At 43.5% G+C, this 23,834-nt stretch overlaps 1 protein-coding gene across 1 annotated transcript in view; it reads right to left on the reverse strand.

Annotated features, from left to right (window-relative positions):
• CFAP74 (cilia and flagella associated protein 74) overlaps positions 1-23,690 on the reverse strand; it is a 37,887-nt gene extending 14,197 nt beyond the window's left edge. Inside the window, 23 exon segments of the mRNA XM_054517165.1 lie at positions 1,829-1,957; positions 4,832-4,953; positions 6,458-6,580; positions 7,076-7,188; positions 8,086-8,212; positions 8,215-8,232; positions 8,999-9,172; positions 9,292-9,381; positions 9,784-9,850; positions 12,516-12,634; positions 13,101-13,271; positions 13,925-14,107; positions 14,483-14,690; positions 15,195-15,352; positions 16,079-16,181; positions 17,347-17,457; positions 18,062-18,235; positions 19,345-19,449; positions 20,878-20,976; positions 21,171-21,323; positions 21,752-21,842; positions 22,226-22,619; positions 23,600-23,690. Coding sequence (XP_054373140.1) covers positions 1,829-1,957; positions 4,832-4,953; positions 6,458-6,580; positions 7,076-7,188; positions 8,086-8,212; positions 8,215-8,232; positions 8,999-9,172; positions 9,292-9,381; positions 9,784-9,850; positions 12,516-12,634; positions 13,101-13,271; positions 13,925-14,107; positions 14,483-14,690; positions 15,195-15,352; positions 16,079-16,181; positions 17,347-17,457; positions 18,062-18,235; positions 19,345-19,449; positions 20,878-20,976; positions 21,171-21,323; positions 21,752-21,842; positions 22,226-22,592 — 3,005 coding nt within the window. The 5' untranslated portion in view covers positions 22,593-22,619; positions 23,600-23,690.
• Positions 23,691-23,834: the final 144 nt, after the last annotated feature.

Below are 23,834 nucleotides of genomic sequence, written 5' to 3' on the forward strand. Positions count from 1 at the left end.
CAGTCACCATGGTGATCCAAAATCTCGCTGTTATTTTGCAATAAGGGCGATGTTTAAAGATGTTGGGAAGTTCTTTACACATTGAACTGAGGTTAAGTGCAAGGGAGGAGTGGAGCATCAGCTTTTACTTTGTCACAGGACATCTGAATAGCAGAAGAAATTAATCTATTTCATAATAATCCAGAGGGGGAAGAAAATACTTATAACTGTATGGACACAGGGATGGACTCTAAATTAGCTGCTGTACCTTGGGGAAAATGTCCTGGAATCCTTCAGAAAGTTCTATGAAAATGGCACAATTAAAGAGAAGCACAAAAGACAAATCAAATTTAGATTGCCAGGACTAGTTCCAAATGCAGGGAACTACAGGATGTGGTGTTTGGGAATTCTGAAAGGCAGCAGAGCAGAGAATTTGCCTTCAACTGAACAGGAAATGTTGGCTTTGAGCTCCCAGGAGCTGGGTTTGGGAACACCTGCCCAAGAATGTCTGTGTGCACAGAACACTCAGGAGAACTTCCCAGGCCTTGAGGCAGCTCCTGCTCCCTCAGCACTGCTGAGTGGGGGGTTCTCTTCCCTCTGTGTCACTTGTAACACAGCTGCTCTATTAATAGAGCTCCCAATGGCAGCTCACTGCCAGCCCTGAGGGAAATGTGGCACTGGCTGAGTGCTGAGGAGCTCCCAGCACTCCCCCTGCACCGGGGCTTTAAAATCATCTGTACCCTCAAACAGCCACATACTTATGTCGTGTGTCAGAAATGCCTTAATCTCATCAAATCTCCTTTCTGAAGCTTCCCCATTTTTAAAGGAAGATTAAGGTTCTAAATCCAAGCTCTGTCTCCATCCCCTCAGAGAGGGAATGGTGCCTCACAGCAGCTGAGGTTCAGGAACTGGAATGTGTCACCATGTTACTGCTGTTGTAATCTGATGGGATTTGAGATGCTGCAAGAACTGCAAATACTCTCAGTTCTTTGAATACAAACCTGGTGACAATTTTGCAGTCAGGATAGAATCCAGAGGTGCTGAGCACATCTTTGAGAATCCAAACACACATCCCTGGGACTAAGAACCCACATCAAAGAAGCAGCAGGTTTGCAGCAGCAATCAAAGCCAAAGACACTGAATTCCATATGTCATTAATTATTTTTAGAAAAGAAATGTCCTGCTGAATTCTTTAGGATGGCAATGATGAGGTAAATAAAATGAACAGTGGCCAATGGGAGCTCTGGTATTTAAATTTTTAGAAACTGGAATTGTTTCCTATCCCTGAGCTATGTTTGTATTTGTAGATGTTTTGTAAAATGGAGAAACAAAGCTTGCTGTGTTAAAGCTTTTAGCATCAGGAGATGTTACATAAAACACCATGTGAAATTCATTCAATACCTTCATCATTTGGAGAAAAATGTACCTGGGGAGGAGAGATATGGACAGGAAGCCCAACCACTCTCACCTTAATTAGCAAGCACAGGAGTTCTTGTCCAGAAATTATTTAATCAGTGATCCATGAAGCAGCCACCTGCCTCAACAGCCTCCCTCCTGGCCAGGAATAGCTTCCCACAGCACAGAGCAGCCTAGCAGGAACGGAGAGCTCGGAGTGTCACGGCGCTGCTGCCGCCACAGGGGGAGCATTGCCTCACGGCCCTGGCAGCCAAGCTCATTTCCTCCTGGAGCATCTGGCAGCTTCCAGGGGGACAGGGCGAGAGCAGACCTGCACTGCAGCAGCACCGTGAGCTCCAGCCCGGCCAGCAGGAGGGAACAACCACCCTGCTCAGCTCTTCCACTGCCACTGGCTGAAATCCTGAAAGATTGGAGTTGGATTGATGTTGGTTACCTGGGCAGGAACTTGAGCTGGGCACTGAAGGATGACTGGGCCTGGATGTAGCCTGTCTTTGGAAGCAGCTCCATGTGCTTGCTCAGTTCTCTGCACACCTCAAACTTCAAACGCAGCGTGGTTGTTGCTCTGCAAACACATCAGACGTGCTCAGGTGCCTTTGAGGCCACTTCAGTGACTCTGGAGTCTGCCCCCTCCTGCCCCCACCCCTGCACTGTAATCAGAACAATCCCAAGCTTCCTTTGAAAATGATGGGCATGGAAAACTGCCACAGCAAGCTCACACAGTTGTGTTCTCTTTTAAGTACAGAAAACAGGACTTGAAGTTCGGTAACAAACCCGGCTGTAGCAAACAGTGCTCAAAGTGATCCAAAGAGAAATGTCAGAGCTCAGCACAGCTCAGCCAGGTCGGGGGCAGTCAAAGCCAAGCTGTTGTGAAATATCAGCTGATTATTTGTCTAACATGCACTGGCTCTATCAGGATCAATAGGATGACTGAGCCTTGGTGATTTCAGATGTGACCTGTCCTCCACCAGCAGAGATCCTGCAGGGCTGGGAGTCACAGAGTGCCTGAGCTGCCCCTGCCAGCCCCTCTGCTAAACCTTGGGATCAATTTGCCCTGGGAATGGCACACTGGAGACCAGGAATCCTCAGCCTGTCTACTGAATTCTGGCCCTATCACAGCACAGCAGCAGCCATGGACCATCCCCTGCTTTGGAATTTTATGCCTAAGTGCAAAATTGCCGAGCAATTTACAAATATTTCAGCTTGTCATTCTCCTTCCCCTGGACTGGTTTCCAAGCTGTCAGGCCAGATGGTCTCCTCTAAATCAACAGCTACAGCAAGTGGGGCTGGGAGCCTGCAATGATTTCTGACTGTTGACAATCTAAGAGAATTATATACTACTTCATTAAATCAGAGCAGATTATAACCTGCTGAAGAAATGACTTTTTAAAATTATTTATATTGAACACAGTTCTGATAAGACACTTTCACCCTTTATGCTGCTTATTTTTGCTGCCTGATTACCACAGTCTCTTCTTGACCAGAAAAAAACCCAAACAACTAAAACCCAGAACAAAACCAATATTAGCAATATTTTACATTCCAGTTCCAGAGGTATCTGACTCTCTTGGAAACTTTATCTTCCCCTACAAGTCACAGGCAGGCTCCAGGAGGAATCCTCCTGCTGACACACCAAGGGAAGTGTCAGGAGCCCCTGGAGGGAGAATCTGCTCAGGCCACAACAGAAGGATGGAATCAATCCACTTTTGCAGGATAAAAAGTTGACACACTGTATTTCTGCACATGAAATACACTGAATTTCAGCCCACCTAAAATTATGTATAACATAATTTTTCCTAATTATGGAAATTGGGTGATAAATCAAAGCCTTGACTTGCCAAGGTGCTAAGGACAGGCTACTACATCTTAAGTGCTCTTAATTTAGTGAAACCTGGCAAAGGATCAGCAGGATTTTTCCCTCAGTGAAGAAGTTTTGCCCTAAGCAATTTGACAGCTTCTATCTTTGAGATCCCCTTGAACTCTTAAGTTTCATTAGGAGAGTTATTCTGTTTCTACACTTATAAGTTTTATCCCTGGGTTATCTAGACCAAGTAAAATCACTTACATAACAACTTGTGCTTGTCATATCTGTAAGCTGAATTTCTGAGATAACAGCTTTACTCATTTCTTTCCAACTGTGAAGAATCTCTGCAGTCTGTAATTCTGGTAAGAGGTTTAGAATGGATGCCTTCCATAGAACCAATCTCTCCCCCACCCTCCCACAAACCCACCCCAATCCTATTGAAATAGACTCTAAGAAATGCAAATTGTTAAAATAAGAATTCCATAGTGACTGCATTAGGTGGAGGGAAGACACCCAGCACCTGAAGACAATTAAATGTTCCCATAAGAACTTTTAATAGCAGGAAATCTCCAGAAGCCAAGGAGCTGGAATATTCCCTTATATCCCAGTGCAAACAGAAGCAGTCCTCAGATGTGACTGACTTGGACTCTGAAACACCCAGGTATTTCCCCTGTCACTCAGTGTCTGCTCACTCTCTGTGTAATCACAGGGATCTGTCCTTGCAGTGGAGACCTTAATGCCCCCATGGGTCAGGAAAAGCTGCACCTTTCCCATTTCAGAGTGAATGCAAAAGGACTGACATGATTTACCCAGCATCTAATTCCAGGTCTGGAAAGACTCTCATGAAACTGGTTTCCAGATCCTAAGTCCCCCCAGGACTTTAATTGAACACAAAATAACTGAGAAACAACAAAATATTCCTACATAAAAAGCCCTGGCTGAATCAGCCTAATGTGCAGCTAATTTTAGATCCATTTATCTCCCTAAATGTTTAGTGAGCAAATTCCACATGAGGAACCTGTGGATTTGCTGTTCCCTAGGGCTTCCCAGCTCTCCCCAGGAACAGGAACAACTCTGGGAATCTGGCAGGGCTGGGGAGGTCTGTGGCTACCCCATAGCCAGGGCTGGTGTTGGGACTCTGGCTTAGCAGGATGCCCACATTTTCCAGAGCTCAGAGGGCTCAGAGGATGTGCCCCTGCAGTGCCAGGGCCAGGGGCAGCCATGGCTGCTCACCTACAGTGCCAGGGGCAGTGCCAGGGGCAGGGGCAGTGTCAGGGACACCCATGGCAGCTCACCCACAGTGCCAGGGGCAGCCATGGCAGCTCACCCACAGTGCCAGGGGCAGTGCCAGGGGCACCCAGGGCAGCTCAGCTGCAGTGCCAGGGGCACCTAGGGCAGCTCACCCAGGGGCACCTAGGGCAGTGCCAGGGCCAGGGGCAGTGTCAGGGGCAGCCATGGCAGCTCACCCACAGTGCCAGGGGTACCAGGGCAGCTCACCCACAGTGCCAGGGACACCCAGGGCAGCTCACCCACAGTGCCAGGGGTACCCATGGCAGCTCACCCACTGTGCCAGGGGCAGTGCCAGGGGTACCAGGGCAGCTCACCCGCTGTGCCAGGGGTACCAGGGCAGCTCACCTGCTGCACACCTCCACGCTGTCCTGGTACAGCCGCCCGTACAGGCAGATCCTGAGGTCCACGTTGGGCTGGGGCACCCAGATGGGCACATCCACAGAAACTCCAATGGCACTGAAGCTCAGCTGGCAGGCAGCAATGGCAGGGGATTAGTTCTGTCAGCCTCACATTCTTACTGACTTACAGCAAGGATTTCTGCTATAAACTCAGCCGACTAAAATATTTTATTATTTGTAGTGCAACAGGTTCTTTAATGAGGCAGACCTAGAAAAATCATTTGCAAAGTAAACCCAAGATGTTACAGTGCCCCAGCAGAGAGACACAATTATACTTTGGGTTGGATTCCTTGACAGGGAACATGAAAGAAGAGCATCTGCCCATGATATTGAAAAGAAGTATTTAAAGTGCCTTTAGCTGAAGTGGATGGGCCCCAGTCCAGGCTCCCCTGGGGCTGCAGCTCATCCAGGCAGCACAGAAATGCAGGGATTGCAGCACAGAAATGCAGGAGATGCAGCACAGAAATGCAGGGATGGAAGCACAGAAATGCAGGGATGGCAGCACAGAAATGCAGGGATTGCAGCACAGAAATGCAGAGGGGGCAGCACAGAAATGCAGGAGAGGCAGCACAGAAATGCAGGGATTGCAGCACAGAAATGCAGGAGAGGCAGCACAGAAATGCAGGGATTGCAGCACAGAGATGCAGGGATTGCAGCACAGAAATGCAGGGATGGCAGCACAGAAATGCAGGGATTGCAGCACAGAAATGCAGGGATTGCAGCACAGAGATGCAGGACAGGCAGCACAGAAATGCAGGGATTGAAGCACAGAAATGCAGGGATGGCAGCACAGAAATGCAGGGATGGCAGCACAGAAATGCAGGGATTGCAGCACAGAAATGCAGGACAGGCAGCACAGAAATGCAGGAGAGGCAGCACAGAAATGCAGGGATGGCAGCACAGAAATGCAGGGATTGCAGCACAGAAATGCAGGACAGGCAGCACAGAAATGCAGGGATTGCAGCACAGAAATGCAGGGATTGCAGCACAGAAATGCAGGGATGGCAGCACAGGGCTGTGCTCCCTGCAGTGCCCAGGCCTGGCACCAGGGCCCACAGAGCCTCAGCAGGATCTGCAGCTCCTTCTGCAGCTCCAGGGACAGCCAAGACTGGTGCTGAGCTGCTGGAAGTTTGTCTTTCATTTTTGGCAAGCTTCTGTGAACTGTTCCAAGCAGAATTTGGCTTCCAATAAAATTTAGAATCACAATATGCTGAAGTGGTAACTAAAGTTGTCATCTCTTCCAGCTTTCACACATCAGCTTCACTACTGCCTGCTAAATAATTCCAATTCTGATAGATCAGAAAGAAAATAAACTAGGTAGGTTGGGAATAAGGGAGAATATTTCCCCCTTTATTTCCAGGACATGAGATGTTTTCCAATAGGATGTCTGATAAAATGGGAATATCAGGATTATTTGCATAGAAATTAGGAGAATTAGCAGGTTTAATAAACATCCTGCATCAGAAATAAGAGCTATGACTCCCATAAAACTACCTAACACATAATTCTTGAGAAGAGCACAAATGAGAAGATTTTAAACTATTTCACACATGGTTTGAAGCAGGTCACTCACTGGTTTGCAGTCTGGGTTGTCAAACAGGATCACAAACTCTGCCCTCACGGCCCCAGGGACAGCTGGGACAAACAGGACTGGGATTTTCACTGAGCTGAAGGGTCCAATCTCACCCTCAGTCACCTGAGAAACAACAGTGAAACTCTAGAAATTGCACTGCAATAAAGAGGCTGTAGATACTCACTGTACACACACTCTACTACACCTGGTTTGTAACTCAACTGAACTCTCTGTGCACAGGAAAAATCAGAATCAGAACAATAAAATGGCTCAAATCTGACATTTCCCAGAAATTCTTCCTGCCCTTTCTTGTGTGTTGTCATCAGACTTTGTTTAACCACAGAACCACATAGCAGAAAAAACGAATTAATTGTGGCAAATGTGAATTGCCACAAAAAGTTCTATGTTAAAAGGTTTTAACATTTTTTAGAACAAAAGGTTAAACCTTTTGTCTCTATAGATCAAAAGAAAGGGAGAAAGTGTGCTGTGATTTCATTTTGAGAATTAACTGTGATACAGTGATCTCCAGTGGATTTGGAATGACCATGAACTTGAGCAATTTATTCAATGTAGGCTCAGCCTAGTGAGACCTTGTCTGGATCTCAGGACATTCATTACCTTTCCAAGCATAATTTCAATTGGTATTTTGTCAGGAGAAAGTTCCATTAAATTATCTGCATTGTCTGTGTCCAGATCTGACCTGGTATTTAATTCTCCTTGACCAAGTTCTTCTGGGGAAAGAAACAAACACAAAACAAAATAAAATGCTGGATGTGTCCATCAAAACCAACATCCAACAAAGCACAAGTACATTAATTTGAGTCAATATTGCAAATCCAGGCATGTATAGGCATGATGGGCAAATTGGAATGTCTGGAAGGAAATATTTGTTTGGCCATCCAGCTTTAGTCTAGTTTGGAATTCTATCAGAGCCTTTCACTGAGTACCAACATGAATGGCTCAAAAATACAGACTCAGCTGGAGTGGGGATGGCATTCAAGAGCAATTTCAGTGGGATAAAGGAATGCAGCCAGAAGGACCTGCAAAAACCACCCACAACCTTTCCATGGAACTTTCAGCTTCCTGAAATTGGAATGATCAGTATTGGGAAGAAATTTAAAGAACATAGAAAAGAAGCAAATTAAGAAAGTCTTTCTTCTACAAGACTGGATTTTATTAAGCACATAGTAAACATTAGGAATGAGATGGAAAATGTCTGAGGAGGTTCATCCTTCTGCTTCCTTGTTCCTAGAATTACAGACTATAAAAATAAACCTGTCATGTGGATTGCTATTCTGAGAAGTGGGGATTCAGTTGCTGAGACAGGGATGATGTTAACAATTTTGCAATTTCTGAAGCTGGTTGGGTTCTGTGTTCTTCTGAGTCTGAATTGTTGATCACTAATGAGCAGTGAGGTTCTCTGCTGCTTTTGATATAATGGTGTCAAGACATTATTTTTAGTCATTTTCTGTGAGGCAGCACACAAGGAAATATAACATTACTGCTGCAGTGATGAGCTCTTCATTTACTGAGTAACTTTGCAAACTGAGCTGCTCAGGTCTTCCCAGAGATGACAGAGCTAAACTTGGCCTGGGGAGTGCAGGGCTGTGTTCAAAGCATCACCTCACCTGTGGCACTGCTTCTCCTGGGCTCCTGGGCTGCACAGGGGGTCAGCCCCTCCCTGGGCCCAGCACAGCTCTGCTTTGGATCCCCAGCTGCCACGGGGCCTGGGCTGCCTTCCTCTTCCTCCTCAGCTCACTGGGATGTTCAGTGACCTGTTAGGAAACACAGAGAGGGATTTTCTCCCATGGCTGCTCCTCTGCCTTGCACCAGCTCCGGTTCTACCCAGCAAAAGTTTTATGCAAATCAGATTTGTGTTTTCTTGCAACAGTTCTATGTCATAAATGGAGAAATGTGTTGCACTTTCCAAGAACTGCACATTCTACAAGACCTTTATCAATGAGCAGATTGAATTTTTTGCTGGCTGCCCCAAACAGGTAAATAATGTAACAGGAACAGTGCAGTGTAGTGCCAGTTACTTTACAATTAACAAAACCAACATTTTTCTAGTGGAAACCCAGGCAGTTTTATGTCAAAACTAAGTCTGGTGAAACCAGCCCTCTCTTTATCACACCCCTCACTTGATTGCTAGTTTTGCAGCAGTTCACATGTTTCTGCCTTCCACGAGTTGAGATTTTTAATGACTCTGTCAGAATCTCCTCTTTTAACTGAAGTATTTTCTCCTAATTGTCATGAATGTGGAGAAAATAGGAATCGTGACATAAATTACTAAAATACTTCCAAAAATCAGCATTGCTGGTTTCCCCATGCCTCACAGATAATTGCTTTTACCTTCCAACATTTGGGTCTACCAGATTATATTTATACCCACCCAAATGTACTAAAGGTTGGAGCAGATGATCTTCCCAAGTCCCTTCTGACCTGAGCTGCTTTGTGACTCTGCACAGAGACTGCACAACTCCAGCACACTTCCCAAAGCAGAACATTTCTATTCCTTTGGGGAAGTGCTTTGGAACCCACCACTATTGCAGGAGCAGCTTTTACTGTTGCTCTGAGGGTACTTGTGGCACCTGCTGACGTCCACACTCGGAATCTGGCTCCCAAAGCCCCGCTGTTTGTCAGGCTGATGGGCCGTGAAATTGTCTCTCCCACCACCAGGCTGCCAAAGTCAATGAGCTCCTTATCCAGAGCCAGCTGGGAGAAAAGAAACCATTAATTACCACTGGCCTACATAGCACTAATGTCAATGAAGTGAGCATCAGCTTTTTAGAATAATAATTATATTATCTACATGCTTAAAAGAAGTCTCTTACCATGCAGGTTTTGACTGTGCATTTCAGTGGAACAGAAAAAGAACCTGTCTGGGCCATAAACATGACTGCTCCTTGCAGCCCCTTATTTATCTAGAAAACAAAACAGAAAAAAACCCCTCAGTAATTTCAGAAGATTTAGTCTGATGAAAAATATTTTCACTCATTCTTTGAGTACCATATTAAAATGTATCTTTACTGATTCTATGTTTCCACTTTAAAACAGTCTTTGTGACAGCTTGGTTAACTTGAGCTGGGCAAGATTATAAATATTTGGAAACTTGCTCTCATTTGGAGGCATTTTTCCAAACATGCCCTCAGAATTTGCTTTATGACAATTTATCAGAGCTTGAACATGCACACAGCTGTCCATGTGCAACAGTAGCTCTGCTAAAAATGTAGGGTTTTTTCTTGTTAACAGTTAAGAAATTCAATTAATGATGGTTTTAATCAGAATAGTGGCCTATACTAGGATTCTCCTCACTGTGCACTTACCATTGGCTTAAATGTTACCAGGAATTCACAGGACATCCCAGAAGACATTTTGCCAGGTGGGTCAAAACTATGGAGATAATTAAAATAAAACTCCAGATTAAAGCTGTGGATGGAACACCCAGCTCCTGCTCTGGTAACAATGGCAGATTGCTTTTTTTTCCCCCCTCACTTGGACTAATTATCAGAAAAGTCAGAATGAGTGACAGATTAATGAAAGGCTCCAGAACCCTGCTGCAACTGGGAAACAACAAAGGCTGATTCTTTATTAAGGTTTGATTCAGAAAGACTCAAAGTGCTTTTAAAAGGCAAGACAGGGACTGCAGCCAAGGAGGTGAAGCTGAGGCTCAAAACCAGCAAGAAGAGGTGGAACTGCCCAGTCAGACAATTAGGAAGCAACTTCTCCCATTATCCATTTTAATGTTGCTCTGTAACATCTCCCCTGTCCAAACACAAAATGAAGAGGAAAAACCCAAGAAGGGAGCTGCAGATGATTAGAGAATGTGCTGCTTGTTGCCAGCTGTATCAAAATGATCTGAATAGAATCTGCCACTCATTTCATGGTCTGTGTGAGGCAGGGAAAATGCCCATCACAAGACATCTCACAGCTGCACTGTAAATGAAATTACTGAGGCACTCCTGGAGCCTGGCAGAGGAGCCAGAGGAGATAAGGAAGTGTTGTCAGCCATGGGAGCCCCTAAGCCAAGGCAGACATGGAGCACTCGCCCTTCACAGCTTTATCAAAACAAAATTAAACTCAAACCAAAGCAAAATGAAACTTTTTCAGAAAGGAAAACACTTCAGAATTCAGGAGCTTAAAATGTGGACAGGGAATAAGCACCTGCATGATCTTCTGAACAGAACCCTGGCACTTTCTCCTGAGGAGGACTCTAAGGAATGGTTCTTTATTTCAAATGTTACCTTGGTAAAGCAGTTCTGATTCAGAGCACAAAGTGTCAGACACAGAAACACACACAGAACCACTCTGCTAAGGAGAGGCTCCATGGGTGTAATACTGCTCATTTTAAGCACTGGAATACAGCTTTTTATCAGCAAATCCAGTCCTGTCACTGCTAACAGCTCTCAAGTGCTATGTCTGTAAATACCTGTGCACTGACTTCAAGGACAGTGACACCACGACAGTGTAGATGTCCTGGTGGGTATTTTCAAAATACTTGGCAAAACTATTCTGTAACAAACAATTCATGTCTGATTCTACCTGAGATAAGCTTCATAGAGATCAGTGTCCACAGGTCTGTGCTCTGCTGATTAATAACATGAAAATGGAGAATAAAATCTTAGATTATTTTTGCTAGCTATCCTGCTGGCAAATGTATGGGTAACCACTTGAATTTTAAAAAGTTAATTAATTTATCAGACATTGAAAAATCATTCACAACTCTTGCTATTTGGAGAGTACTTTGAAAGGCAATTACAGCAAGGAAAGACTTAGGCCTTTCAAAAAGCATTGTTTAATTTTTGGTGAAAAACCAGAGGTGCTGATTTACCATATGCAATTGTCCAGCATACTAAATGAGAGAAAAAAACCAGTCTTTGAGAGCAGGAAACCCTCATTTTGTCGGATTAGCAGCTTCAGGCTTTGTCACAGAAATTAGACACGTGTAAGTGGGTCAAAATTAAATCCACACACGTGATTTTGAACCAGCCAGGAGCTACACATGGAGCAGAGCAGGTTTAGGAGCTGAAGGGCTCTGCTCAATCATCCACCTCCAGCAGGCTGGGAATGAAGTGCTCCACATCTCTGGAGCAGCTGGATCCAGACTTTAGAGCTCTCCAGGGATGTTGTTCAGTCAAGAACTCTCTGTTCACAATCCTGGGACTCTTGTGGGGACAAAGTGGGCAAAGAATGGCTTCACCTTGGAGCATCCTGTCCTTATCAGACAATGCAGAAATTCCAGGTGTGGTTTATCCCCACAAGGACAGTGGGCAGAGAGCTGGGAAAGGAGCTCTGGACTATGGACTCACTCACAGTGGTGAAACAACTCCTTTATTCACTGGGGTGTCATTAAAGTGTCCCACAGGTGCCTTCTCCAGGCCAGCAGAAGGGTTGAAACCTGAATTTTCTCTGTAAGCCAAGGAATTCACCTCCATGTCTCCTATTTGTCCATAAGCTTCACTTACACACAGGAACTTCAGCATTTTTTCACTTTTAGAATTTCACAGAATTTCAGTTAAATAAATTCTTTTCACAACTTCATTTTTTAGAGAAATACTACTTTTCACAACTTGCCTTTTATGCATTTAAAGGCCCAGTCCAGCTCCAGAGAGAGCTGGTGTCTGAATTCTTAAAAAGAAACATTTGTGGATATCTCCTTTTGTTTATTTATAAACAGTGAGATAAAATTATCAATATAGTTGAACTGAGATTAATTTGCAATCTCCCAAGTAAGCACAGTGCTTCATTACATAACCTGGCAGCAGGATTACAGGAATAGATTGATGGGAAAGACCACAGGATTGCAATTTAAGTGTTCTTTGCTCTGAGATTGATTTCCTTTATTTCATCAGTTTTTTTCCCTTCCTTTTTTGTTGAATTAAACTGTGTTTATCTCAAGTCACAAGTTTGACTTTTTCTCCCCATCCCACTGAGGAGGGAGTGAGGAGCTGCTCTCTGCAGGGTTAACCCATGACAATCAGAAATTTCAGCTGCTGCAGAATTGGGTTCCAGCTCTTGTGGTACAAAGGTAAAACAAGTCTGCAGTGAATTTACTTACTGAACACTGATGGAGTCCTTGAGACATTCACTGATTCCCACCAGCCTGCAGTAATTCACACTGTAGGATGTGTTTGTCAAAATTATCTTCTTTTTGTAGATCTGACCGACATCAAAATCCTTGGAATGCCAAACATACCAGGTGAGTGTCAGAGACATGGTGTTCATGGTCTAAGTGAGTTATTAACAGCTCTGTTAACCAACTGAAATTTGCCTGCATGGGAGTCCCCACTTCTTTAAGGCCATTAGTTTACAGTAATAATGTATTTACAAACAATAGACAAGTATCAGTCATGCTGCCCTTCAAAAAACACACAACACAATCCAACAGAAGGTTTCATCATCTGCTCACCTTTCTGACACTATTTAAACTCCCCTAAGAAAAGGAAGTATTTTACAGTTTGATAGTAAAAGAAGTAATTTATTTAATCTATCACTTAACAAAGAGATTGTTGGAGAAAAAGGCAAGAGCTGTTTCAAATTTCACTACAAACCTATTGAAGGCTGCAACAGATTTTTGATCAAGACATTGGGATATAGCTCCAGCAGATTCCTCTCTACAATTCCATGCAGAATGGCCACTGACCTTGAAATGAATGCAGCTGGGTTTGCTGAGGAAAGCACAGCCCTTGTGCTCCTGAGCAGGCACAGTTTGCTTGTGAAGAGTTCCAGTTTGGAGTTTCTCCATTTTTTTCTTTGCCATTTGTGTCCTTACTGTCCTGAGAGCCAACTGTGTTGGATCTTCTGCTTTGGGCACCTAAAAAGGAACATGGAGAAAAGGCACCAGATCTGTGTGTGACCACAGAATCTGCAGCTCCAGTAGAAAAATCTGCAAAAGGAATCTTCCAGAACCTGGCCAGCTCTCTGGCTCTCTCCAGTCAAACTCAGCATCCCAACCTCACCATGAAGAATTTAATGGCTCCTCAGCTCTCTGTTCTGCAGTTTATCATCACCCAACACTAGAAAATCATGGTTTTCATGGTAGAATTAGCTTTGCTGCACTTTAAGGGTTTTATTTTCTTCTCAACTTACTAAACATTGAGAAAAAAATCAGCTGACTTGACTGGAGTGTTTCAGTCATGGTCCAGTGCTTCTCCATGCAAGTCTAGGAATATGTACTGACATGATTTCTTTTGGACGGATTCTGAAGTTTTTTCAATTCAAAGAAGTAAACATAATGTGATTTATGTCTTCACAGATTTCTGAACTAAACCTAAAGCACTGTTTTCTCTTTGAGAGAACAAACTCCTCCAGAACAGTGTCAAACAGCAATGACTGATGATATTCTCACATCTGAATTTCTGCATCTATGTAATAACATAATGTCTGCATTTTAACTGCAAAATACACAATTACTGGTTTCAAGCAAGGTTCTTTTCTGTTTCTAACAGGAGATATCACAACATTTACCTTGTGCAAGTCACATTCTCGACTCCAAAGTCCTGGGAACTCAGGTACCAGGAGGGTCTTGTCCCTCTCTGTGTCCTCATCACCCCTTTCCTGGAGCACATCCTGGGGTTTGTTCTCAGCTCTCTCTCCCTGGGGAGCAGTTCCCTCCCCAGCCAAGGCATAAACTGATGGAGGGCACCACGGCTTTGGTGAAAGCACAAGTTTTGAAGATACAATTACAAATTACAGTTACTTCAACAGTTACCAATTTCTGAGGGGATCTTTTAACACAAAAATTACAGGTCTTTGGCTTTTTGGCCTCTTGGCCTTTGGCTCAGAGGTCAAAGATGACAACTTAGGCCAATCCCCTCCTAAAACACTGAATACAGACAAAATTTTATGTTAAAAGTCACTACATTTCCTTCAAGAAAAAGGAAACTAACAGATATTAAGAGATCTGATGGGGAAATTACTCTCCACTTGTTCTCTCCTGTCTCATGTTTGGTTGTAGTCTGTGCTATTTTTAAACAGAGTTCAATGACCTGCACATTTAACAAAACAAAACAAGACAATCTAAACCTGTGATATTTCTCCATCTGGACGTTTGCAGGTCTCCTCACTTTGCCAGGCTTTCCCACTCTGCAGTAAAGGATCCTCAAGTTCACCACGAGCCTTAATTGCCTTCGTAGGAGACTGACTTTTGCTCTGCTTGTGAGTAGCAGCTCTTTCTTGCAAAATTCGAGACACAATCTCCATTTTTCTTGACTTCTGCTGTTCTCTGAAAGCTCTGTAATCCAAAGTTGTAAGAAATATTAACCCAACCATGGCTGTTTAACAATAATATTAACTACAACCCAGATCCCTTGGAGCCTTTTAGCTAAATAGCAAGTCTTTTAGTTGGGTTCGGTGGTAATTTGTGCCAAGACACCAAGTGATTCAGAGGCTGTTTATACATTTTTGCAGACTAAATATACTCAGTTACAGTGTTTTAGAAGGCTGATACAGACTGTCACAGTGTTCAGGGGAAGAAGAAGGACAGTTTCTTCAGCTTTCCAGTTTGGGGTCACTGAACTCCCCTCTGGAGGAGTCGATCATGGAACACCCACGGGGCTCTGGAGCTCTGAGCACCCCTAAGGCAGAGTTCAGGGCAGCAGGAACAGACTGAGCAAGTGTCACACACAGAGTGGGAGAGGGAGTTCAGCGCCTCCAGGCACCATCAGAGATGTTCTGCCTTCAGGACCTGACTGAGCTCCAGGGAGCAGGCACAGTTTGATATGGATATGATACTCACTCTTGCCTTTTCTCGTGTTCTTGCTGTCGTTTACGGAGAAAAATTTCCCTGACAACATTGCCTCCTTCTGCTAGGATGGCCTCCCTCATTTTCATCTCCTCCTTCTTTGCCTCCAAGGCCTTTGCTTTGTTCAAAATCTGGAGAGTTTGGAGCCTTTCCTGTGAAAGTCACACAAACCAGTTACATACTTGATTGACATATTAAAGAATATCAACCAGAGGATCTAATGCTGGTCCCCTTATCCAAGCATCCATTTGTGGTGGATGTCTCTGAAGCAGAAGGTATTGTCTGTAATATTCTCTCTAGCCATGGGGTGCTGAGATGCAGAAAGCTCTGTCTAGGTCCAGGCTGCTTCTTTACCCTTCCAGCCTGCCCCTGGAATGCTGCTCAGTGAAGGAATGGGAAAAGATAACAGTTCTAAACAAATCAGGTTTAAATTAAGATCATTCCCTCATATCCTACAGAACAGAAATAGAAAAGCAAAGCAGCATAGCTTAGAAATTCCTAATTTATACTATTTCAATTCTCAAATAACTGTTTTTCTTCCATATGTTTTCTCCATGTGGAATATTTCTGCATTGGGATCCAAATAACTGGAAATCCTTCTGGCTGAACTTCCAGAGAACTTTTTTTAGTATGCATTATTTCCCAGAGAGTTCCCCTCCCAGAACAACTAGACTGTTGACAGAATAAACTGCATCAGCAGAATGTCAAAACCTGCCCACACAGATCCCTGCAATGGTTAAATTCTCCCCAGTTTCAAAGGGTTTGGTCAGGGATCTGATCAAAAATCCCCACACAGCTCTGCAAGGAAAAGTGAGCATTAGAAGCCAGCAGTCCCCCAAGGCAGTGACTTCACTGCCATCCCAGCCCAGCAGCAGTACCCTGTTGGAAGTGATGCTGGTTTTCAGGGAAAGCACAGCTTGGATCCTTCTCTCCATATGCTCCTGAGCTTTCGCTTCTTCCTTTGCATTTTTTTCATGAATTCTGTAAGCAAAGTAAAACCTTTCAGGCTCTCATCCTGGAAAGCTCCTGGTAATAGAATGTCTGAGCTGACAAGGAGTAATTGCCAGCAGGCCCTGCTGCTGTGCAGACCTGTTGGGTGGGCACTGGCTGTGGGCACAGGGAGCAGCTGCAGACTCCTCCAAACACGGCACTGCTCGAGCTCCAAGTGCCAACAGGTTTTCAAATATTTTGCTCAACAACTTTAATTTTTTTTTTAAATTTTGGATATGAAGAATGTGTTTCATGTTATGACATATGACTGGCTGCTAAAATAAAGAATTCAGGTGTTGCTCATATAAGCAGTATCTAAACCTTATGTAGCAAACTTTTACAAGCCAAGCACATGTACCCACACTAAAAATAAACCCTGAAAACTCTACAAGTTGGAAATATGTGGGCAGGAATCAAACCTGGGAATAGTCCTATAAATATAATGGGAAACCAGAAAAACAATTAAGATTGATATGTTTGATATATTTGTCAAGAAAAAAATCTGTTTGATTTTGTTTTTCTTAATTATGATCAGTTTGTACACACTATCTAATGAAAATAAAATAGCACAGAAACAGTGCAATTATTTCAATCATTTTCCAATTAAGTCCTATTATTTATATATTAGGATATATTTACATATATATAAAAATAAGTAACGAATGTTCCATTTCTTCAGCAGCAAAATAATTCAACACCAGAGTAATAACATAAACATCAGCCTAGGAAAGAACACCTAATTTCAAATCAACCAGAGCAGCAGCACAAAGAAATGACCCATCAACCCATTGATGTTTTTTACCACATTTCTGAGAGGACATAGAATGGCACAGGGCAGGTTTCCAACCTGGATTTTAGTTGTACTACTTATATATACATAAAATGCTTCCAATTATCATCAATGCCTCCAAGGTCAGAGCCCTCACAACAGAGACTCCAGGGAATCTGGAGGCCATGACAGGACACTGAGTGGATTTTCTTCTTTCCACATCCTTTTTTCCCTGTAAGATCTCAATGCCTCACCAGACTGTACCTGGCACGAGGTTCCCAGGTGAAACAGAAGACACAACTTACAGAAAAATCATTATTTTTCAAAGACTGCAGGATAAAGTCTTTGCCAGCAGAGAATGCACAACAGGAAAGGAGTGAAGCCCACCTTGCCATGCTCTGCCTCAGGAAGCAGACTGCCTTCTCATGGTTCCTCTTGGCATCCTCAAGGAGTTTTTTATTTCTTTCTTCACGTTCTCTCTGGGCTTCCTTCTCTCTTCTGCAAAACACAGACAAACCAAGAGCTGCAGCAGGACTAAGGAAAATTTGGTTCCAACACAGTGAGACCTCAGAATGGGGCTGGGGAGTTTATTAATAAGGGCTGAAATGAGGACATTTGTCCACTCTCCACATTCCCCACATGACAGACAAAGTGATAAACTTCACAAAAGCCACAGACTGACACACTTTTGCTCTGCTTTTGGAGAGCACTTTTGTGCTTTTTGGTGTTTGCTTCTGCTCCAGGAAATCTCAATGGACTTCACCATAAGCCCAAAAGGTCCTGGAGGCCAGCAGCACTGCACACACATGCAGTTATTCTGACCCAATAAACCTCATTTCCTATGACAAAACCCCCTGCATTTGTAGTTTTTTCATTTTCATAAAGTTTATTCCCGTAGATCAGAAATCTTTACTTGCATAACTGCAAGGCCATGGCCAATTCTTATTTTAATTCCATTTCCTCATCAAATATTCCTGAAGCACACCCAGCTAAGACACACAGTAGCAGCAGTATCTGAAGCAGCTAATCTCAGCACCTGCAGCAGAGAACTGGCTGAAAATAAAACAAGAAAGGCAGCAGGCTCTGACTTTGAGGCTCTTACTTCTCTCGAGTCCGACGTGTTCCTTCTGCTTGCAGGGCTGTTATTTTTTCCTTCCAAATCCTCACTTCTCTCTCCTCCTGGTATTGCATCTGTAGCTCCTCCTCATCTTTTTGAAGTTGTTCACGGAGGATGTCGTATTTTTCCTGTTCAGTTTCTATCTGCCACAGCTCAACCCTTTAAAAAAAAGTGTGAATTGTTTTCATTGGAATACTGATAGTCTTTCACTTTAAGGTGATAAATTGAGTAGGGAAGGCTCTATGGGGAAAATAAACATGTAACCATGTTTTCTTTTATTATTTAAAAACATATTTTGAACCAAACCCTTTTACTGGCAGAGGTAGTCCAGACTAAGGCTCATATTTAATAACATATTCCTTTCAAAGACATCAAAAACATTGGTCAAAAAAGGGTAAAAGAAATAAACCTCAAGTTTGTGTTTCTCCCATGTACTTAGAAGAAAATATGAAAATCAAGAAAAATTCTAATAATAGCTTTTCCTTCAACAACAAATAACTTCAGAGACCAGGCCACAGTTTTTATTCTTCTGTGCTTTGCTGAAGGAAGCAGATATGATAGAGCTGAGTACATGAATCTGTTCTGTGTATTGCTAATCACACAATAAACAAGTCAAGCATTTTAAAGCTATTACACAACACTGCAGCAGAACACACTGTATCCTGGTTAACCACTTGGCTAATCACAGCTAGAAGCTCATGCCTGTGTTCCTCCTTTGATGTACCTGTGGTACCAAAATATAAACACACTCACCTGTTGCCTCCTGCAAAAGACAATTTTACTCTGTCTGATATAAAGGAGTAATTTATTATGTGTGAACAATCAATTACAACAGCAGTATTAGCTTGGCATAAAAATACACAGTACTGCTACAATGTCTCCATCATGCTCATTTTCTATCTTTTCCTTTATGCCCTATGAAACCACTAAGAGGCATAAATTACAAGTATTTATGCTCATGCACAGACAGATTTACTTTAGTCCATCTTATTTTACATTTCAAATGAGACCTGTTTAGGTCACAATTTATGCACCTCTCATAATAAAAGCAAAACTTTATTTACATGTGCAAAGCTAACTTGGGTTTTGAGCCACATCATCCAACTTTGTAAGGGAAGAATCATGCAGGCTAAAAGTTGCTCTAGATTGATGTAGTTCAGTATTTACAAGCAATTTCTCTATCGATTAACTTTTGAATCCATCCAACAGCATATGAAGAAGGCAATAAAGATTGATTCCCTGCACACTTCCTTCATCCCCTCACTTACAAGTTTTGTTTTAGTGTCAGGGCAAGTGTCAGCTCCAGCTCCTTCTCTCTCTCCAGCTCCGTGCACAGGCGGCTGCTCACGGCCTGCAGGCGGGACACGGCTGCACTGCACACGTGAGACAGAACCAGCAGGAGGAAATGTCAGCAGAGCCCCCCTTGCAAGAGCAGCAAGAGCAAAGCACAGCTCTAAGGCTCAGATTCATTCAGCAGAATCCCAGCAATTTATGCAGCCTCTTGTTTAACCTTTTAAGTGTCCATTCTTGAGGCAGAGCTTTCTTTAAACTCTTACACACCAGTTGAAAGGAACAGATGAGAATTTCAAAAGCACTGACCAGTAGCTTAATGCAACTATTCACTTCTCCAACTGATAAAAGTAGTATTATTCATGAAGATAAGCGTAGGTGAACCTAGAGAACCTAGGCTGAGTTTGCTTTTAAAATGGTACTACAATATTCCATACACTTAGCCTACAACTGCAGCATTCCCACACAGTTATTTTCCCTCTCTCCCCAGGAGAACTAGCAGACAGTGTGCTACAGGATCCACAGACAGTGGCCTGACTATACTCAACATAAATTCCCATCCTCTAAATGAAAATTGGATCTTCTACCTGCAGCTACTCCTCTAAATTCAACATTTCTCTTATTGGCATTGGCAGTGCTAATGGCAGCCAGGATTTGCATTATTGCTAAAACACAAATACTCTGAACTTCAGAAGCCAGGAATCTATTAAGCCTTCTCACTCCACTAGTCACTTGCTAAATGTAAGGGTTTGGGAGAATTGCTATTTTTTCCACATCTAGACCTCTCCATGTGACCCATCATAAGGATAAACACTACACTGCATTTCTGTCTTTGCTGGGATTTGTTACTGTCTCTGAAATCCCACTTGCACCACCTCAGGAGGCTCATTTGCATCAGCTCATCAGTTTTGTTTAAGCAGCTCTTCCATCCTGGCAGTTAACCTGCCTTCCTCTCTCTCATTCATCGTGCTCTAACCTGGAGATTAACACAGGTTAGAAATGCAGCTGCGAAGTTTGTTCACAAGCCTCTGGCTCCTGGTACACAAGCCACCCACTGCTTTCTATTTAAACCAAATGTGAAGAGTACAGTAAATTGCCTCCCACTTGATAGCACAAGTGTTTCAGAGCAGCTCCTGTATGCAGAGCTACTCCTGAAAGGCATTCCTGCATTCCAGAACAACACAAGAAAGGAATGGCACATGTATGTGTGCATTTATGAAAATATATTCACACACACATATAGAAATCCTGAGTGAATAATCACCAGAAGCAAAGCCATGACCTCCAGGAGTGTCACAGCACCTTGATTCATCAGACTGAATAGAAGATTGACATAACTGACAGCAGTGGGCTAGGCTGATTTAGTACCTGTTGTTACATTTTAAAATATATGCCTCTTTCATACCCATTCCCAAGTTTCCACCTCTTCCTGCTCTTATCTCATTAATTACACACAGATGAGCATAGTGGATGCCTGTAATCCTTGGTATCCAGAAATACTCTCTACCTACACATTGCCAGCCTCCTCCTCTCTCTCTATTTCCATGTCTACATGATCCAGCTGCTTTGCCAGCATCTTGCTCCGCAGCCGACAGGCACTCAGCGTGTCACTGCAAGAAACAAACACATCATTTATGTTTTGTAGGTTCTTTGCTCAGTGAAACTCTTCTTTTTGGGGGCAAGATTTACAGCCAGGATTCCTGTCAGATACACAGTTCTATAAACTCCAGTATTTATGAGGATACAGTATCTCAGTATTGGCTGGGGATTTGTGCTGATGGATTATGGTTGTTTAAACACTAACCTGGTTTTTTGGACCATCAGTTTCTTTTCCCTGACCTTGTCATCGAGCAGTTGGAGGCTTCTCAGTGAGTTTGATATGTGAATTTTGTCTGCAGACTTCAGAGGCTGAATGGTACCAATGCTGCCCAAAGAGTGTTCTGAGCTTTGCCTTTGACTTGGAACACACAACCAACAAAGAAACAATGTGAAACTGTAGTAATGTGAAGTTTGTCTGACATCCTTACATCCCTGCTTTCTGTTTTATTCTAGCAGAACTGTTACAAATAAGACCATTATAAATAATGAAGAACATGAACACAAACAGCATAGGAAGTTTGCATGCATGGACTTAAGCGAGGGTTTTCAGTATTGGATATCCAATGTTGAACATTTATACCCTCATTTAAAGCACTAATGATGTGTCTTTGTTTTAAAATGCCTGCGGCTCCTCTTGATCCCACCTTGGCTTTGCAATTTCAGCGTTCCTGAACAGTAGTTCACAATTTAACAGGAACATTTTAAACTAGTTTAAGCCATGTCATACACAGCTGGTCACTCAGCACCACTGAGGAAATTCTGTTTGAACTGGAACAAGGTATTTACATGGTAGAATCAGACTGGTCTCCAGCATCTTCAAAAGTGTCCTCGTTTTCCATCCTGGCACCAACATCCAGCTCTTCTTCCAGCTCATATTCTAGCAGATATTGAAACAACAGCTTAATAAAGAGACTTGGAATTTTAAAATGCAAAGCTTTCTATATTTGCTGTCAAGTCACATTGTGGAGAATCAGATGTGACATTTTATAGCATTACTGCAGTGTACATTAAAAAATTCATATGGCAAAACACACAGGACTATGATACACCTGCAAATGAACAGGAGAATGTTCTCTGCCTTCATGTGGAAGTGTCACCAAGAATCCCATTTATGTGGGAAAATCCCAGACAAGAACAGGGAGGGGGACAAGGGAGGGTAATGTATTGTCAGGTTCTGGCCAATGATCTAACATGTTTATCTTACATTAAGCTTACGTTAATGTCAGTTTTTTGTGAGTTATCATAACAATTCATTTTCACCTTCCCAGTGTTCTTCCAAGTCAAGGAGCTGATCAGCTGCATCTTCTTTTTCTTCCTCTTCTTCTTTTTCTTCTTCCTCCTCTTGTTCGTCTTGTTCTTCTTCCTCTTCTTCTCTTTTTTTTTCCTCCTCTTCTTCTCCTTCTTCCTCTTGTCTTTCTTCTTCTTCCTCTTCTTGTCTTTCTTCTTCTTCCTCTTCTTGCCTTTCTTCTTCTTCCTTTTCTCTTTCTTCTTCTTCTTCTTCTCTTTCTTTGTTTTCCTCTTCTTTTTCTTCTTCTTCCTCTTCTTGTCTTTCCTCTTCCTCCTCTAGAAACACTAGAGGAGACATTTGCTGTTCTCCCTCACTAAAACTGATCTCACGGCCTTCCATGCTGACAGCTCTTTCCAAATGACCAGGCTGAATAAAAAGAAAAACATGTTTTCCACATCAAATATCCAACAACTTGCAAGAGTGGTGACTATCTCAGGAGGTGAATTCACAGCATTCAGTATGTATTTAATGCATGTGAAATGACTGGATACAACACCTCTGTGCTAGTTACACATTTTGAGTATCAACTATAATAAATCTCTTCGTGAAAAGTAAGGACTCTGCCTTTTTTTTTTCTTTTAACAATCAGCTCAGTAATTAAACAAACCTTCTGAATGTATTTTATCCACTTACACCATGAGTTTACCTCAAATGATTTAGGCACAACTCCAACAAACACTCTTTGTCCTTGAGTCTTGTGGAGTTCTCCAATGCAAAGCAAACTGTTCCCAAATGTTGTTACAATTTATTAGCATTCAGTAAAAATTCTGCATGTCATCTAGAATGAGTTATTACCACATGGTTGAGCATTTCACATCTTACCCACAGAAAGACTTGGACATATGATTAATTTTAACGAAGGTGGCTCAGCTTTGAGTGCATTTATGTAAATCCTTCTGCAGAACTCAAGAAAAATCAACAAAAAGAGAGCATCTATTTTCTCTGGTTAGGGAGCAGAGAAAACACACTCCAGGATTTGAAGTAAGGAGGAATGAGTAAATGACAGAAGCCACCCGAAAGCCAAGTAGGATTCCTACGCTGGGCTACTGATTTAGGGATGTTGGTGGCACTAAGAAGTGGCACAAACATCAAACGCAGCCAATGCAGCAGCGGCCCCAACGCCTTCAGCCAAATCGCTGCGTTGTGAGGTTGTGCGGCTCCAACTCCCAAAGAACAACATTTGGGGTAAATTAGGCCGAGATGCACAGCACAGGCCCGAGCCCTCCCACAGGACACCCCGGGGCAGTGTCGGTGCTCCCGGCGCTGTCCCCTCAGGGCGCTGTCCCCTCACGGCGCTGTCCCCTCACGGCGCTGTCCCCTCAGGGCGCTGTCCCCTCACGGCTCACCGCGCTCAGCCCCCGGCCCGGCTCCTTACGGCCCGGGCCCGCCGCGCCGCCCGCGCTGCCACGGCAACGGCGCCAACCACCGCGCGCGGGGGCGCCGCGCACGCACGGCCGCGATCCGCCCCCGAACCGCCGCGGGCGCGGGGCGGCGCTGCCGGCGCGGCTCGCTGGGTTCCCCCCGGCCGCCGGGTGGTGCGGGCCGGGACGGGCCGGAGTCCGAGAGCCGGGGTCCGGTGTC

Source organism: Molothrus ater, chromosome 23, assembly GCF_012460135.2.
Source record: "Molothrus ater isolate BHLD 08-10-18 breed brown headed cowbird chromosome 23, BPBGC_Mater_1.1, whole genome shotgun sequence".
Taxonomy (NCBI): domain Eukaryota; kingdom Metazoa; phylum Chordata; class Aves; order Passeriformes; family Icteridae; genus Molothrus; species Molothrus ater.